This window comes from Epinephelus moara, chromosome 24 (assembly GCF_006386435.1).
Source record: "Epinephelus moara isolate mb chromosome 24, YSFRI_EMoa_1.0, whole genome shotgun sequence".
Lineage (NCBI taxonomy): Eukaryota > Metazoa > Chordata > Actinopteri > Perciformes > Serranidae > Epinephelus > Epinephelus moara.
The window spans coordinates 49,846,673-49,866,075 of record NC_065529.1 but is presented as its reverse complement, the minus strand read 5'-3'; the positions used below and the strand labels follow the sequence as shown (position 1 = coordinate 49,866,075).

The window sequence follows — 19,403 nt, the reverse complement described above, 5'->3', positions numbered from 1 at the left end:
AGCGTGGGTTTCCTCCAAGTGTTCCAGCTTCCTCCCACAGTCCAAAGACATGCAGGTTAATTGGTGACTCTAAATTGTCCGTAGGTGTGAATGTGAGTGTGAATGGTTGTCTGTCTCTATGTGTCAGCCCTGTGATAGGCTCCACCCCCCCAACAGGATAAGCGGTGACAGAAAATTAATTATTTTTGTTTAAGTAATCTGAGTTTTCAAAGTAACTAAAGCTGTCAGATAAATGTAGTGGAGTAGAAAGTACAGTGATTCCCTCTGAGATGTAGAGGAGTGGAAGTATAGAGTACCATAAAATAGAAATACTCAAGTACAAGTACCACAAATATCTCTAAATTGTAATGATAGCAGTTGCAAAGTGTTCCACTCAGTGCTAATTACTTACAACTATTAATACATTTAACATCGCAGTTCATCAGTAGTCTCGACAGAAAAATCAGTTTTAAGTGTAAATGAGATGCCAGAGTGCATAAAACATCAAAACAGAGCTTGTTCATCAGACAATATATGGGGGAAGGACGGGGTGGGCGATATGGCCCTAAAATAATATCACGATATTTCAGGATATGACAAATTAGTAAAAATATTTTTTTTAATTACTAATTTAAGAACATAGAATTGCAACAAAATCAGTGATGTAGTTTCACAGTTTGCTTCAAATATTCAGTAAAAACTAAATAAAAATGATCTCTCCTTTTTTTTAGTTTGTGAACAACAACAGTAACTCAGAGTGAGATTCAGATTCTGTTACAATATTAATAGTTCAACAAAAGATTTATGACAAAGCGACATTGACTCTCCTGTGCTAAGACGAGAGAAGAGAAGAAAATACGCTATGCTGCTGCCAGAGGAGCCCCTGAATGAGTTCCCTCTGCAGAGTCTGAGGAGTCCTCGGCTGTTCATTAAGCATTCAGGACGCCACACTTTATTCCACGCTACTGAAGCTGCTCCTCTTTTTGGAACCACCAAGGAGTCGAGAATAATTTCGCTTTCAGCCATGCTTGTTGTTGCTGTGGGTAACAGTATGACGTCAGTATGTCAACAAGTCTAAATATCGATTATCATAATGAAGTCAATGAATTTTTTATTTGATATTAAATATTATACTGATATTATTGTGAACATGATGATACAGCGCACCCCGACTGGCAGGACCCCCCTGGCCCCCCACTAGAGGATGAGCTGGGCCCCCAGTGTCCTCAAATCCTATAAACGCCCCTGGCAGGACATACTTGTACTTATAGTGAAGTATTTCTTAAGAGTGGTTTAAAGAGGAATCTTCCAACATGTGTGTGTGTGTGTGTGTGTGTGTGTGTGTGTGTGTGTGCGCGTGTGAGAGAGAGAGACATCACCTGACGCCTCTCTCGCACCCTTTTGTCTGGACAAAGGAGGAAACCTAGAAAAACTCGCTGCGAGTGACATAATGCAAACTTTTTCTTTCTCCTTTTTCTTGGGGGGTGCGGGGGCATGGTTTGTGCCATTTTGTGTTACAGCTCGAGTGAGTCATTGGTGGAAAGAGGGGAGGAAGATTTGAGAAGAAATATTGCTGTTAAATGAGTTTGGACAGCATGACATCACGGGGTAATTAAAACAGCTTTCTGGAATTCCGTTTCCAATTCCTGCGCTCAGGTTTGTTGGAGGATTTTTTCGAGCACCTGCAGGTTGGTGTGTGAGTGAAATATTTTCACTGGACGGAGTTCAAACTTTGAAGGGAAAGAGAAAAAAACGGAGGCAGCGGCATTACGCCATTCTTGCCTCTCTTGGAAAAAAAAGTGGGATTTAAAGAAGTTTCTTACAAGATATCCAGCAGAATCGTGCCGTGGAGGCTTTTATGCAAGTCCACTTCTCCTCAGCCTTTTCTTGGATTTCTGCACTTTGAACACAGACAGGATCTCTGCAGCACTATGGTTCTTACAGATGACGGATGGGGGAATAAGGCTTTGCAGGATGTGTTTCTTCAGCTTATAAAACTCAGTTACAGTCCACATCTTTGCTTTTACAACCTTGCATATGTCTATAGCCTGTTTGAGACGGGAGAAGCACTTTTTATTCATTTCACCTCTGGCAGAGCGCAGAGTGAGCTCAGAGGATGAAAGACTCGGACCAAACAGGACTGCTTTCTCTTCTTTGTTTCATCAAACAGGTCAATTAATCTGCTCACACTGCGCTTTATTACAATGACGGCCTGGCAAAAGGCAAAAGGGTTTTAGGATGAAAGTTGTGAAGCGTCTCTCTCTTCTTCTGAGCTGCTGGACTCTCATTTACCTGCATCCCGTCCTCGGTTCACTCAGCCGGACCAGACCAACCGAGCACCACCACCACCGGCTTGGAGAGGCAGCGGAGCGCGCGGCAGGCGGCGGGGAAGGAGAGCAAGCCCACGGAAGAGCCGGCAGAGGAATCGCTGGGTCCTCACCAGCCGCGGGCAGGCAACCGGTGACTACTACTGGGACGTGGAAACCTTCACCGGTGAGTCCGGCGAGGATAACGCGGATCCGCGCGGGCCCGCCGTTAATCAAGGGCGAGACGACTGTTATTAAGAGCAAACTTGCAGCGGCTACTTCTGCGTCCTCGCCATCGCGCAGCGGGACCGTGCCGGTAAACCGTGCACAGCTGCAGCAGCAACAACGGGACAGAGCAGTCAGCTCAGGGCGCAAAGACGCTGTGCGCCCCTGGCTGCCCGGCGGGGATGCTCATGGTAAAGCGCACGCTCCCGCGGCTCTTAGCGCGCATGCAGCAGGGAAAGGAGTCGGGACTGCGGCTGCTGGAGGTGGAGGAGGCGGCGCACCGGGGAAAAAAATAGGGAAAGTTGCTTCCAGAGCTAGTGCCGCTGCTCCAGTGCGCACCGGGCCTCCTCAAAGAGCTACCGGTGCGCAAAAGCAGCAGAACGCGGGTCCGCTGGCGCAGCGAGGAGCCAGCAGCAAGACCCAGAAACCGAGCGACCGGGAGGCGCACCACAAACAGCCGCTGGTTATTCCTCACGACTACATGCTGTCGCTGTACTGGTCTCTCTCCACCGGGGACCTGAACAGCAGCGCTCTGCATGAAGCGGGTCTGGCCAACACCATCACCAGCTTCGTGGATAAAGGACAAGGTAAACACAACCGCTCTCCTCCAGGCTTTCCCTCTTTTCACGCCTCTGTCACTGACACATTTTCTCCGCTTGTTTCTGACAGCAGTTTTCCTGATGCTGTGTGACTCTTTGGATCACACATTTGGTCACACACAGTTCCAGACACATTTTATCGGTTTAATTATGAGTCTGATTCCCACATGTAACAAACACTTCTTTCAACCCAAGCTGAGCACAGATGTTATTTCTGAGTGAGGAGGTGATAAAATGTGTCACAGGAGGAAAAAGTCGAGACAGCATCACAATATTTTGCACAGCAATACTGTATGGATACATAAAGATATTTTTATTTCATTGATTTTTAATATTGGAAGTACAAATGTAACTTTAGGTATCCCACTTGAATAATTAAATCAACTGATTTTTCAGTCCACCACAAACATTTTGCTGCAATAGAAGTGGTTTAAGTGAGACGAACTGAAAACTTTATCCTAGATGGTGACACCGTCTGTCTTTGGGGACATAATTTGCGCTTTCAAAATCGCAGTATTTATTATGGCAATACTCAGCATGATTATTAGATAAGGCAGTGAAAATACTCTCAGTATAGTGTACACTTAAGGTGGTGTAGATTTTTCTAGGTGGCTAAAACACATTTTGTTGCTGAGCCCTTGCTTAGCTTCTGTGTCTCCAAACTGGGGGCGTGCTGAATAACATCTACTATATGTAAATCACTGACTATGGATAAATACCCCACACAACCTTTCTTCCAAAAAAAGCGAACTATCCCTTTAAGTATTGTGATAATATGGTATACTGTGGGGCCTCTGGTGTTATCCACCCCTCATAGATCTTAATTCTCTTTGTTTAAACAAGGTAAAATGGGAACAGCAGATGAAATAAACCTCTGTACTTCCCATAAATTATCTTTAAATACCACTCCTTCGGAATATTACTGAGTCTTTCACACATAAACCATGTAGCCCATCTCCACTGCCACAGCGTTAAAGGAAGCCCCTGTTACAGTTTGAGGGCTGATTTTGGCAGCATTACAGAGCTGTGTGCAACTGTGAAGCAGTATATCACCTAATGATTAAATTTTCTTGGGTCTGAAATTCATTTTGGGGCTGTGATATAATCTAGAGGATGATTCATGGCAGAGAAAAGCTGGTGCTGATTTTATGTATCAGAGTAATTGACAAAAGAAGGGACACAACAGGAGCTGGTACAGGATGCAGGGTGAGAGCTGAGGTGCTGAGGAAGAGGAACCAGAGGTTGTGAATGAGGAGGAAGGCTGGGAACACAGAGGGGAGAGATGATGTGTTATTTCTGGATTGGCAGATCAGAGGGAGCGGACTGGAGGTCAAACACCAGTCTGCAGGTTACTAGAGGAGGGCGGCGCAGGAAACAGGGCTGTAAATTGTCTAAATGTAGACATGTCTGTGTTCGGGAGTCCGTGAGGTAGGAGAGCTGGAGCATCTGGAGGGGAGTCACGAGGGTCAGCCGCTGATATACACACATACACAGGGAATGATGGGAAAAGAGATGACGCTGTTACTCATAACTGTGCTGGAGCTGACTTCAAAGCTGCAGGAAGCTGCTGCGAGCTGAGTGAGCTATCACACATCTAAATGTCACTCTAGTATGTGAGAAGATTGAATCTGTGAACTAAACTTGTAGCTGGAGCCAGCTACACTGGAAACACGGGGAAACAGTTAGCATGGCTCTGTCCAAAGGCAACAAAATCCTCTAAAGCCAAAGCATCCTCACTGTGACCTCGTCACATGTCCACGTTTGGTCATGGACTTTCCACGTCCACATATGACGTCCAAGGTACCCTGGGTGTGTTGGTACATTGGTACAATGCGTGAACTGGCGTTTTTTTCCTTCACCAACAAACGCACGTGGTTGGGTTCAGGAAAAAATAACAGGGTTTGGCTCTACAATGTTATGGGAAGCGAACACTGGCCGCCAGTGAAAGTTAGTTGTTGGACCCATCCACCACCCGTCCTGCCTGCCCCACTTGGACCTGCGCCCCCTTAAGTTACGTAGTTGTCCTGCAGCATTTCCCCCCGTGAATCTTGCTGATGTGACGGCAAGGACGGCTTTTTTGTTGTTGGTGCCTGACGCCAGAAGTCACCGACCAAACAACGACATGTGACGACTTCAGAGTGAGACCAGGTTGCTGAAGCTCACTAAGTAAAGCTACAGTTGGTGATTTTATAAAAATAACTTTTTGTCATATTTAATGAAACTGTCAGTCCACACAGTAGTTCATGACATAACAACACGCTCTCATTCCAACTCATCAAATACTGCCGCTTTGTAAATAAGTGCCCCAGCTGCCCTCCTGCTTCAGTTTGGACGTTCACGGACGGCATCCCAACTGATGCATGTTGCATCATTGTTTCTTCTCCAAATACATTTCCATTTTCACAGGAAATGTACAGTTTCTGCTTGTTGCATGCATACAGTCAAAAACACTTACAATGTACTTAAACACTTTGTTTTTAGGTTTACTGTTGTAGGTTTAGGCAACAAAGTCCATTGTTGTGTTGAGAAAAAACACCTGCCCTGTTTGGTTCAGTTCAATCAAACTCAAGTTAATTTGCCCCCTCAGTGCGGTTTGTTTGTGCAGGTGTGAACACACCAAAACAACCGGACTGAGACCTTCTTGAAGAGGTGGTCTCAGTCCGGTTCCAAATGAACTCTGGTGCGGTTGGTTTGTGGTGAGAAGGTGTTCCGACCTGGATGTGAAGCAACTGCAGTCACATGACACATTGTTTGGGTTAAACATGAGCATGTTACAGTCCTGGAGGATTATTAATGTGCACCTCCTCCTGTACTGCCTTAATATGCACATTCAGCACATCCAATGCATCAAAACATTGTTTTCTAGTTGGAGCCGCGCCTCGTTTTCAAACTGTATGGTTTGACTAAAATGAACAATGACAGCAATATAGTCCACGATGAGCAGCGCTAAAATCAACCTGCGTAGTTGTCCCTCCATTGTGACATTAGAAAGTGTCACATTTATCTTGCAAGTGTACTCTTCTTCAACGTTTGCTTTACTTCCTGGATTTTTCCCACATGGAAATTGTAATTCAAATTGTAATAAAATTAAAATTCACTGTACTTAGAAATAAAGTGACTTGACACATTTACGAGTCACTTGCGGTCCATTCAGAGTGGACCCATGACTCTTTTGGACCACGACCCACCAGTTGGGAACCACTGGACTAAGTTGTATATTCTAAAGAGTGACAATACTACATTAATTGCAGGTGACATTAAAAAGAGCCTGGTGCATATCATACTGCTGTGGAGTGTTTTGGTGTGTCTGTGTCATCGACATTAAGCTGAGGTAACAGGGAGCACAAAGATGCTAACTCAATGAACGGTTTTAGGACTCATTCCTGGGACACTCTGTTTGGGGTTATGTTCCAAACTATTTCTAACCCGTATTACAACTTGTCATTTTTATGTTTTTTTTTTGGATTGTATAAATTAAACAAATAAAATGTATTAACTTCAGAGGCGCTGCCAGGTCAGGGTGTGTACAGGTATCAGACAGTTCAGTTGAATGCTTTGTAAGGCCCGTTCAAGACACCTTTTGCCAAATTTAGGACAGATTTTTGGACAAATCATGTTTGCATCACTTTTTATGGAGTCAGTAATATTTGACATTAGAGAACAATATGTTTGATTTGAAACCAAGTTTCCAGGGGCCCGTGCACACGCATTTAGCTGTGTATATTTATACTTATATATTTACATGTGAGTGCTGTTGCACTTTGGTTTCTGTAAGTGTGTATCTGTGTGTGTTTCTAACCATCTGGTTGGTCACTGGCAACACTGCTGCTCTCAGTGATCTACGGCCTCAGGAGGGTAAATAAACACTCCTCGCAGCCACAAGTCGGGTGGCCCCCCTGTGTAATGTTATCTTTACGGTGTAAAACTGTTTGAAACAATGTTTAAATGACCAGAGTTGAATATTTCTAGCCCTGCTAAAGGTTTACGTTTCAAGCACTTAATGTACTTTTAATTTGGGCTTTATTTGTTTAGTGTGTCCTCAGCAAATCGCTGGTGACCTCCTCCACATGCTGAGGGGGTGAGCAGAGGTGTAACTGATGGCCTGACACATCTCTTCCCCCTCACTTGTTCACATAAACTCACTTCCCCTTTTCTTTCTTTCTTTCTTTCTTTCTTTCTTTCTTTCTTTCTTTCTTTCTTTGCCTCTCTACCTCTCCTCTGTTTTGCCACATGTTGGACTTTCAGATCTCTTGAAAAATAAAAGAAAGCAGACAAGGAGAACAAAACAAGGAAAGGAAAACAAGGAGGACAGGAAAAAGATGAGGATGAAAAAAGTGAACAAACAAAATGGAAAAAGAGTAAAGAAGGAACGAATAGGAAGATGAACCATTTCCCGTTATTTTGTTCACTCTGTTCATATCAGTGAGACTAGGCTGAATATCTCTCTGTATAATGCAACAGAGTTTAACAGAGCCACAAACTACGTCCTATAAAGTTATCATACAGTTAAATAAACACCTCTCTGAAACAGAACCGACATGTTCTCCCTGTGTCAGCGTGGGTTTCCTCCAGGTTCTCCAGCTTCCTCCCACAGTCCAAAGACATGCAGGTTAATTGGTGACTCTAAATTGTCCGTAGGTGTGAATGTGACTTCTGTCCGATACGATCTCCACCCTGACCCACTTCGAAGTCGTCAAATACCGCCGCTTTGTCAGTGATTTCGACGTCAGACACTGACACCAAAAGTTCCCTTTGGTGGTGGTATGATATACCACCAATTGACCTATGGCTAAGCCACGCCCCCCTCCACTCACTCGGACAAACTATCAACATTCAGTGACCGGCGCTATGTCAGGTGTCACAGTACACGGCATTTCACAGGAGGCAACTGATGATTTTTGGGGACATAACGATCAGATGTCATTGAGAAGTAACCAAAAGGGCCTAAACTACGCATTGGAGGGATATATTCATCATTTTATTGTTGAGAAGGTCGATGAAAAGCTTAAATTACAAGCCAAAATTTACAGGTCACAGTGTACGCTTGTGAACCGCATCTGGTTGCCGTCACCATCAAAGACAACAAGTTAAAGTGCCACTGAAGTTAAGGTTTTTGGCTCAGAATATGAGAAAAGGATAACGGCCTTTTTACCATCTTTACCAAGAGTGTCTCTCCGTTAGTTTGGTGCTACAGTATTTACACTGAATCATTCAGCATAACGTTTGCCAACCTTTGTTATCTCTGCCATTACAGATAAGTTAATGAAGCTAAGCTCCAGAAGTTAACGTTAGCTTAACTAGAGCCCTTTGGACAACAGCTAACAATGATGTACGATCACCAAAGTACAAAACTAGAACAAAATAGGCTAATGAACTCCCAGCAAACAAGGTGACATGATGAACAACGCAGCTAGGAGCTAACGTTAGGCTAACTTTAGCTAACGTTAGCTAGAGATGTTAAAGATAACTTTATATTTCTTTCCAGCAAAGTGACAATATGTTGCCTCAAACACAATGTTGACTTACCTTAGAACAGATGTAGACATCATTGTTAATCTTATTCACGTTGAGTTGATGTTGTGGTCTAACGTTACCACACAACTTTATCCAAAGGAGACACTTTTCTCGGTTGAGATGTGGTTTAAAGTGTAAAAAATACACCTGGTCGCCCAGCCTCTCAGGATACCTTGTGTCAGAGTTGCATGTACCCCATGCACACCGTTTGACCATTTTTAAACTTCAAATCTCAGAAAAAGCTCATAAAACCGAACAAACTGACTTTCTGTAATGCATTTCAATGAACGTCCAGGCAGAGAATGTCCCAGTGTATGGGAATGGCTATACACACTGTGATTGGCTCATCGCGTCTGAGGGCGGAGCTTAGCCATAGGTACTGTGATTGGCTCATCGCGTCTGAGGGCGGAGCTTAGCCATAGGTCAATTGGTCAAATAGCACCTGTCTGAAAGTCCCTATAGAGCTGGCAGGAGGGGAGGTGGATGGCTCCTACAAACCCTGGACTTTAACTTTACCTAAACACATGCTTGTGTTACTTAAAGGGATAGTGCAGATTTTTGAAGTGGGGTTGTGTGGGAAACTTATCCATAGACAGTGTATTATTAGAGTAGATGTCAATCGGCACGCCCCCAGTTTGGAGAGGAAGGATCACATGGACGCCAAGCAGTAGCTGCTGTGGAGGGGTCAGCAGCAAAACATTTTTTAAAAAAAAAAAGTCAGTGTCTAAGTGTACGTTAAATTGTCAGTATTTTCACTGCTTTACCTTTCCGTCAGACAGCCTGTTCTGACAGGGAAGATATTAATGTCTTCAGTTTGTCATCTATGCTCTTGTCAAAGCTACCAGACATTAGAAAACATTAATTTTAGCTTGCTGAACACAGGAGCTGCTCGTCTGCTGCTGCTTCGATCAGTGAGTTTGTTTGTGTTATTGTGTGACTTTGGATACTGATTTTTTAGGTGGCTAAAACACATTTTGTTGCTTTGCTTCCATGTTGGACTCCAGACTGTTTCTCCAAACTGGGGGCATGCAGGTCAAAATCTACTGTAGGTAATATACTGACTATGGATAAATACCCCAGACAACCACACCTTTAAAAATCTGAACTATCCCTTTAATGCACTTGCAGCATTGTGGGTCTTGTGTCAGGTGGATAATAAGCTGAGAGAGAGAGAGACAAAACTGTCTGCCAAATTCACGCTGATGTCAATTTTTAAGCTTCATGAAAGTAGGATTTATCGCAGTACAAATACTTTCAGCCTTCCTGTTTTAGAAGTACGTGACAGTTTGTAAAATCGAATTCCTCTCAGTTTGAGCTTTAATCAGATCTTCCACAGAGAAGTGCCAGGATGTGTGTGTGTTGTCGATGGTTTGTTTCCTCTACAGCAGATGCTGGTTAACTGTCTATCGGCAGTTAAATAGCTGCAGGTCCATAATAACAGGCCTGTTTACAGTCCGATGTGGTCTCCCTGTCTGGTTCTAATGTACTTTTCAATGCATGCTTAAGTCCTGGATAGGAAGGAGGGGGAATGACGTGAGAAGAAGTGAGCAGAGTGGAGAGATCTGCTGCTGCTGCCGCCGCCACTGCTGCTGCTGCTGTGTGTGTGTGTGTGTGTGTGTGTGTGTGTGTGTCTGTGTGTGTGTGTGTGTGTGTGTGTGTGTATGTGTGTGTGTGTGTGTGTGTGTGTACACTTTAGTGGATGTGGATTTCATTGCTGGATTCCATTTAGACATGGAGGTTCACTGGTTTCCCTCACTGACAACAAAAGAAAACATTACACACCACACCATTCAGTCCATTCCTCCTGATGTTTTTGTGCTTGTGTGTGTGTGTGTGTGTGTGTGTGTGTGTGTGTGTGTGTGTGTGTGTGTGTGTGAAGCAATATGAGCATGCTGTAAAGAAATGTGTAAACATTTTTGTTATTCTCACCCCCTTTCTGTTTTTTTAATTTCTCACTTTCTGCTCGTGCCACGTGTGCACATCAGGGTTGCAACTCACTACCACATTTACCTCAGCCCCGAACCAACTACAGGAGATTTTTTCAAATGTCCAACAGTCTAAAACCAAAATTATTTCGTTTACTATCATATGACAAGGAAAGGCATGAAATTATCACACCAGAGGGGATGGAACCAGCAAAACGTCCTGCCCAAATGTTTATAAGAGCATATTTTAAGTCTTAATAAAATGTGTTAAACTTAACTCAACCTGACTAAGTTATCTCTGCCATTCAGCTTAGATATACCATAAGGCTTCAATTAAAAGCCCAGTCCCTTTTACTAGCCCAGTGTGGCTACACATTTTGACGAATAAACACCTGTCTTAGTCGGACGCCTGATCTGGTTGCTAATCAGTTCATTTTTTTGCAGAAGTTCTTCAGATTCTTGACGACCTCAAATCATGTGTCCATTCCTCGGTCACCCCTGAAGTTATTCATCTTCCTTTAGTCCGCAAGAGTCCTCAGATCAAAAGAATCAAAAGGGTTTTTCAAAAATATTTATCCAAGTTGTGAGGATTGTTTTAACAGGATGAAGTGATGTGTTGGTGTGCCAGTTGCTGTAAACCTCCAGTGCCATAATCATCTCGCTCTGATCCCCTGTCTGTCAGAGTTAGATCAAATAATTCATAATTAATATGTTATCTGAAGCCTATTTTTTCCAACAACTAATATTCATATTAGTTTGAATAAACAATTTATGTTTCCTGATCTTTGCTGAGTGACAGTTTTGTGTTAAAGGCATTAAAAGCCTGTTCCAAATACAGGCCTGTTGAGTTCAGTGATTTAAGCAAATAATAGCCCAGGCTATAAATTGAAGTTTTACTGTATTATGCTAAAAGAAATATCCACTAGATGTCGCCGTGTCTTTAAACAGTTTGCCTTAGCAGTTCGCCTCCTGCAGGACGTTATAAGAAAAGGTCACGGCAGACATGACGGCTCAGTGTGGTGGGATTTTCAAAGGTGGACATATTTCTTTCAACATGGTAAAGTTTCAGAGGTCTTACTGAGCAGATAAAAAACATACTCTACCAAATGGTTCATTTGTCCTTTTATGGTAAAGGTAGTAAAGCTGAGCTAATGTTGTGTGTTGTTAAATGAAACATTTAATATGATCCTATATTTATATATGGGTGCTTCTGAGTAGGACTTTTTATTGTCTCATGCCCCGTGCAACCAAACAGTTGAATTGATCTTTTATTGTAAAAGTTGTACAATTTTTATAAGATAGAAAAAGGATGAATATTCGCTCTTGATTATACCATATGTTTAATGCTTTTCCATTATATATTTGATGAAAAACATATATCAGTATGCTTTTTTAACCATTTCAGTCAGGACCACTTTAGTCAAAGGAAACTTTGCAGTATTATATTTGGCAGTACGGCTCTGTTCTGGGGCCCCTCTGCCTTTCCTAGGCCTACACAGAAAGCCTGAAGCAGAGAGAGCACACCTCTCTGCCCTTCCATGCGCCTACATGGAGAGACTAAGGCAGGGAGAGCAGCAGTAAAGAACCCCGGGAACAGAACAGAGCAGCATCAATGACAAACAGAAATGACATTGATAAGTCAGACACAGCATGAAAAGGAGGAGCTGGGGTGGAGGCAGGTTGCAAAGCAGCTTGCAGAGGAAGTAGCAACAGTAGGCAGGCCAGAGCAGTTTAAATTGGGCGCCCTGAATGAGATTCACCAATTGGTTGCATAGAAAGGAATCATGTGATCTATCAGCTGACTCCCTTCATCAATCAGCTGATCCATCAGTTGATTGGGCTGCTTGAGATCAGCTGATGTAGCTGGGATGTGAGCTGAGCTTGACATTATGTCCTTCCTGAACTGACGCTAATGTCTGCTTAATGTCTGAGATGTTTTCAATGTACTGTAAGATATGTGTTTGTATATTAACACATTTCAGGCATCGTAGCAGCGTATGGTTTATAATTTTGATATTTACGGCCCCACGCTGGCGATGGCCATGGCCGCAGGAATTATGTTTTCTGGTTTTCCGTCCGTGCCATTCTCGTGACTGCAATATCTGAAGTGATCATTCTCGTGAGCATGATATCTCACAAACACCTTGAGGGCATTTCTTAGAATTTGGCGCAAATGTCCACTTGGACTATACAAAACATGTTTTTGGCTACAACTCAGGAATCCATACCCTAATTATGACAAAACTTGACACAAATGTATAACAGAATAAAATAATGAAGGTTAAAAGGTCAAAGGTCAGCTTGACTGTGACATCATCATGTTTTAACGTCATATCTCAGGAACAGAAGGGGAGACATTTGGTCAGATACTGAATTGGTGACTCTAATCTTGAAACTGTGCTGATTGTATAGATCTTCTGTGTGTGAAGCATCCATGTTTTCACTGACATGGACGGAGACTGTAACTGCAACTGGACAGGTCTGCAGAGTCGTACGGTCACAAGGTGGTAATTCTAGTTTTGTTCTGGTTTACAAATACTATGAAGTGTCTTCCCAACTGTTTGGTAGAGGCCTAAACAAAACAAAACAAAACAAGGAGATAAAAACTGCAAATATTTTTTCAAAGTTTTTTTTTGTTAGTGTGGACATTAAAGGTTAAAAAAGAAAAAGTTGCAGATTAATTTTCTGTCGATTGTCTGATTGATCAGTTTAGTGATACTTACAGTTTTTATATGCTTCATGCCTTTGTGTGTGTGTGTGTGTGTGTGTGTGTGTGTGTGTGTGCAGCATGTGTGTATTCACATCTGTTTGTGCCTTTAAACCTGCTGTCCCTTCTCTCAGTGCAGCTGGTTACACCTGCACTATTTACATGTCTACAAGTCATTTGTCCACTTCCTGTGTGTGTATTTGCCTCTCTGTCAGTCAGAACTGATATTTCTGTTTCTTTGTGTCTCTGTCCTCCCTCGCAGATGAGCGTGGGCCCCAGCTGAGACGGCAGAGGTATCACTTCAACGTCAGCTCTCTGGAACGAGACGGGCTCCTGGGGGCCGAACTACGCATCCTGAGGAAGCGCCTGTCTGACCCCCGCAGGGCCTCGATGGGATCCACAGCCACTGACAGAGGGGGTGGAGGAATCTTGTCCCCGTGCCTGAAGCTGTACACCTGCGCTTCAGGTAAACAACAGACTGTGCTGCTCCAGACGAAGACAATGGAGGATCTGCTCAGCGGAGGCGGATTCAGCAGCAAATGGGAAGTGTTTGACGTATGGAAAGTCTTCAGGGGCTCCAAAACCCAGCAGAACCAGCACTCCCAGCAGCTGTGCTTTGAACTGGAGGCTCTGGAGCACAGAGGCGGTCGCCCCATGGATCTGCGCACCCTGGGCTTCGCCCGACCCGGCAGGACCAACAAGGAAAAGGCGTTCTTCTTGGCATTTGGCAAAAGCAAGAAGCGGGACCTTTTCTACAACGAGATCAAAGCGCGTTCAGGCCACGACAATAAAACCGTCTATGAGTACTTGTTCACCCAGCGACGAATGCGCCGAGCTCCTGCTACGAGGGGGGCTAAAAAACCGATGCAGCAGCAGCCGCCGCCACAGACCCTCCCCCAGCATCAGGTAGTGAAGACGCAGACGAAGCCGCGTTGTCACAGGAGACGACTCCATGTGAACTTTAAAGAGATGGGCTGGGACGACTGGATCATCGCGCCGCTGGAGTATGAGGCCTTTCACTGCGACGGCGTCTGCGACTTCCCTATCCGCTCGCACCTTGAGCCGACCAACCACGCCATCATACAGACGCTGATGAACTCCATGGACCCAGAGTCGACGCCGCCCACCTGCTGTGTCCCAACACGACTCAGCCCAATCAGCATACTCTACATCGACTCGGCCAATAACGTCGTCTACAAGCAGTACGAGGACATGGTGGTGGAGTCATGTGGTTGCAGGTAGCAAAGAACTGTGGGACAAAGAGCGGGACAGAGAAAGAAAGACATTTCCTGCCCTTCACTTTGAGGGAAGACAGAACGATACTGAGCAAAAACAGCTCTTAGCTCTTCATCTGACTGTGACCGAACTCACTGCTATGCAACAGACATTAATCTTCACACTCAAGTGGACCATCAGACTGCATACCAAAGACTGTTACACACTGTTAAAGACTAAACAGAGACAGATAAACTCATGATGGGGATGCTCTTTAACACCCACTCTCTAACACTTGTGTTGACGTTGGTGGCGATGAGCAAGATGCATCTGAGAGAAGCCAAAAACAACCAGAGACGCTTCTGGATTAAAGTTCTGATCTCATGTTAGACTCAAACTGATTTTTTTTACTGCTTTTGTTTCTCTCTTCAGATTTGTATCTGATTGGTGTAAAAAGTTTGCGTGTAACAGAAATGCTATTGAAACATTAGTGAATTATACTCAAAAATGCCCTTTTTTCCAGCACTTATCTGCCTTTGTGCCTTGGCCCTTTCAGATGTACAATGAAGAGTAATTTGTGTGCCTTATCCAGGACCTTTTTATGAAGCATGTAAAGAATTTCTGATGTATAAATACAGGCCAGTGATGAAGTACTAATCTGACCTGCTCCAAGTGTGGGAAAGTTGCATAAACTACTCTTCAATAAAAAATGTCTGATTGACCGAGCTCCAAACTCCTATCAGTCTGAACCTCTGCCCCCCCAGACTCTGCAGACTAAACTATCAAAGGAATTCAGAAGATTTTCAGATGCCAAATCACAATTTAACCCGAGGATGGCTGTTAGAAAGCGGTTTTGTGGTCGGCTTCACAAACTGCTGCAAGTGCGGTCAAAAGTTACAGGAAGTTCGGTGATGAAAATTAGTTATGAGAGCAGGTATTAAAAAACACATTTCTTTTTCAGTTACTGTCTGTCAATTAACAGTATACAGAAACGTGGATTTTTAATGTTTTCTACATCTCAGTAGATAGATAGATAGATAGATAGATAGATAGATAGACAGATAGCAATACACACGATTCACATTTAACACAAATATAAAAGGGGACTAATAAAAGCAGGTTTAAGTGTCAGTGTCTATTTTAGATCATTCAGGGTGGTTATTTCAGAGGGAATGAAGGATTTCTTGTAGATGTTTTTTCAGTCCAGTAACTGTAGGAGTGGTGGAGGGGGTGAGAAGGGTCCTCTGTGATCAGGGTGACTTCCTGATCCCGGTTATACGGTTCAGATAGAGGAGAACTTCCTCCAGGAGCATGTTGGTCATCAGTGATCAGCCAACACATTCTCAGTCCGACCTTGTCAATATATCAACATTTGGTCATGGACTTTCCACGTCCACATACAACGTGCGAGGTACCCTGGGTGTGTTGGTTGTTGACGCTCTGGGACACCGTGTCAAGGTCTACATGTTACATGAATTGTCTTCTTTCAAGATACACTTCTGTTTTCACAGGACATTTAATGTTTACATACAGTTTCTTTCAAAGTAAAGGCGCTACGTGGGTACAACATCACAAATTGAGTTGGTTAGGTTTAGGAAAAAAGAACAGGGTTTGGCTTGGCTAATGGGACACGAACAATGCTCTCTTGGGTGAAAGTCAGTGTTTGTTAGACCCATCCACCACCCCTCCCAAACGCCCAATTTGGGCTTGTGCCGCCCTAAGTTCCGTCCTTGTGTGTCCCCCTGACACCGCCGGGCGCCGTTAACTATAACAGCAACCCGCTGCGTATCATACCGACATTAAAGGACACCTTTATTTGTTGGTTTCTTACGCTACAAGTCACTGCCCAAGCGCCGGATTTCGCTGGCCCATGTGTGTAGTGAATGGGCTAAAAAATGGACCTCATTGGACTGTGCACAGGTTCCATATGGACCCCAAGCCAATTGCTTATGACTAGGTTTACCCAAGTGGGCCCCAGAAAAGCTGTCCATTTTGGTCCCATTATACTCACTTGGTAGGCAGGTTGCCCTAGCATAACCAATGTACGGCCCACGTGGGTAAACCCAGTCGTGGGCAACTGGCATGGGGCACATATGGAACCTGTGGACAGTCCCATATAGGGCCCATGTTTTCAGGCCATTTACTACCCACTTGGGCCCTACATACAATTGTTGGCTGGGTGCTTCCTATTGTTTTTGGGACTTAAAGTTTCCATTGTTTTCTTCCCAATTTGATCAGTTGGAAAAGTCGTAAATAACATGAATCACAGGCACCTGAGCGAGAGATATGAAACATAGATATGACTCAGCAGTTGCAAAATTAGTGCAAAAATCCACAGAAATAACAAAAAAAGTAAGAATTCAAGTCAAAACTTTAAAATATGTTCAAAGTAGAGCAAAAAGTAGATCTTTGAGGCAGACTGCAGGTTCTATAGCAATGTGGAAAGATTTTGGTATCTAAAGTGTTCAGCTTTCTGTTTGTAGGCCGAGTGGTATTGACCGATTGTTTGAGCAGGCTTTGGTTGCATGCAGGTAAACAGTCCATCTGGAGAGCAAAAGAGATATCATCTGAAGACAGTCTGAATCGCTCTGAAGACAGACTGTAAACAATAAAGAGGAAGTCTTGGCCTTGATATCTGTTATCTGAATTTCCGCCGGCTACACCGGAACCCCGAAATATTGGCCGTTGCACCAAGAGACTGAGCCGCTGTCAGACAGACAGCCGATGGGTTCAGAGATTGTGCAGTCAGTGCAGCTGTGGCACCTCCACAAGAGATGAAACATGACCCAGCACACAAAATGTGATGTGCACAGAAAACACATAGCAGAAATTGAATTTTATTTTTTTAGCATCACTATGATGCAGTTTCCTGAATTTAAAAGATAACATGTCGTCTACGCAGAAGGAATTCTTCTTATCTGCACCTTAAACCTGACAGTTACAACAAACATGGATTCCTTTCAGTGACAAAATAACAAGAAACCAACTGTCTGTATTATTTTACAGTTTATTTCTTTTACAAAAAACATATGTATCTATATTTCAGCAATGTCAGAGTCCCTTCTCCGGGTAAAAGAAATGCATCAGGTATTTCCTGTTGCTCCCTAAACTCTCAGTGGCCACACTGATGTCACAGAGATGCTTCAACTATCCCTAAGTAACAGATAAAAGTAAAGCTGCATCATGCAGCAGTTCATAGTTATTATTTACAGAACTGACCTAAAAATGATGTAATGTGATGTCTGTGAATCGTAGATGTCCATGAAGCTCAATTCAAAAGGAGGACAAATTGACCCAAAATAAGTATAAAACAATCAAATCCATGGGATTTATCAACAAATAACAAGCAAACAAGACAATAAAATCCCAGGCTGAGAGGCAGCAGGAGCAGCAGCCCCCACACCACAGGCCTCTCTCCTCTGCAGCTGGCACAAAAGCTCTTATGCACCTCCACCCCAGGCCAGGTGCAATGCACCTCGTTAGGTAACGCAGCACACCTGAGCAGATCTACAACAGAGGGAAAAGGAGCAACAGGACACATACAGCTGTAACACAGAACTACACTGTAAATATGATTCAGATAGATGTGTGTATGGTTTTTACATAAAATTATGTGCAGGTTTCATGTTAAAAATCAATGTTTCTTTCTCATCCCAAGTCAGCACATATTGCAGCTTTGTCAGTGGCCTTTCACGTACACATAGTACGCACTTGGTATCCTCCTGTGTCTGCTCCTGGCAATCAACTAAAGCACATGGTTAGGTCGAGACAAAATGGTTTGGCTCTACATTCATACCGACGTGAGCACAGGGTTCCCAGGTGAAGGTAAATTCTGGAGTTTATTGGACCCATCCACCTCCCTCTCGCCCAACCTATACAGAATTTCCAGCTCCTTATATCACATCATTACCGGCAGTATTTCAACTTGTCGCTTTCCAGCTGCGCATCATAACACTGCGTGGCACCTGGAGGCGTGACATACCGCGGTGAAAAGTCGCTTTTTGCGTCAGGTGTCTGACACTGAAATCACTGACAAAGTTGTGGTATTTGACAACTTCGTAATGAGAACGGGCTGGTTCAGTATGTCTGAAATGGGCTGTTAGCCAGGCACCAGCTAATCTGGGCGCACTTTCTTTCTATGGTAACTTAAGGTCCGGACGTTGAGGAGGTTTCTACATGAAGCTGAATTATTCGCAGAGGTATCTTCCTATCCAAAACCAGCGTTATAACAATAATTGTTTTTCTAAAGCTTTTGTCACAGAGGGGCTGCTAACTACAGTGGCTGACCCGAAACACCAGTGGCACCTATTCAGAGTCAGTGTTTGGTTTGTCCATTCTGGGCTACTGTAGAAACATGGCGGTGTGACATGGTGATCTCCGTAGATGAGGAGCAGCTCTGTGTAGATATAAATGGCTCATTCCTCTCCAAAATAAAAGGATACGGGGAATTTAAACTGGTGAAAACACTGAATAAAGCAGTTTCACATTAAAAAAAAAAATCTGTGTTTTTCCAACACTCCCTATCCGACACATTCTCACTCAGACCTCGTCACATTTGTTCATAGATTTTCCATATCGACATATGGCTCAGGTTTTTATCCTTCAACAACAAAAGCAGGTGGTTGGGTTTAGGAAAAAAGACTAGGGTCTGTCTTTATAATATGAGAAGCAAACTCCTGCCTCCCAGGTGAAAGTCGGTGGTTATTGGACCCGTCCATCACCTCTCCCGCCTGTCTTACTTGGACTTTCACCCCTTTAACTTACTTTTTTGTCACGGTGCATTTCCCCCTGATGCTGCTGGGCGCCGTTACACAATAATAGCGACCAGCCGTGTATCATACTGACATAAAAGACGGCTTTTTTCATCAGTGTCTGACGCCGGAAGTCACTGCCCAAGCGACGGTTTTCAACAACTTTGGAGTGAGACTGGGTT

The 19,403-nt window shown here is 43.7% G+C and overlaps 3 protein-coding genes across 5 annotated transcripts in view; 2 read left to right on the top strand and 1 right to left on the bottom strand.

Annotated features, from left to right (window-relative positions):
- Positions 1 to 12,943, top strand: part of pcbp4 (poly(rC) binding protein 4) — a 536,281-nt gene extending 523,338 nt beyond the window's left edge. Inside the window, exon 16 of the transcript XR_007569440.1 lies at positions 12,844 to 12,943. The gene's annotated coding sequence lies outside the window, so the exon portion shown is untranslated. The remainder of the gene's footprint in view (positions 1 to 12,843) is intronic.
- The window catches only part of LOC126385760 (nuclear factor 7, brain-like), a 410,666-nt gene that overhangs the window by 6,919 nt on the left and 384,344 nt on the right, over positions 1 to 19,403 (bottom strand). The window lies entirely within an intron of this gene.
- On the top strand, positions 1,992 to 15,178 carry gdf5 (growth differentiation factor 5). The gene is made up of 3 exons (XM_050037677.1): positions 1,992 to 2,018; positions 2,150 to 3,097; positions 13,518 to 15,178. Exons 2-3 carry the CDS (start codon positions 2,218 to 2,220, stop codon positions 14,495 to 14,497), a joined length of 1,860 nt encoding a protein of 619 aa, XP_049893634.1. The 5' UTR covers positions 1,992 to 2,018; positions 2,150 to 2,217; the 3' UTR covers positions 14,498 to 15,178.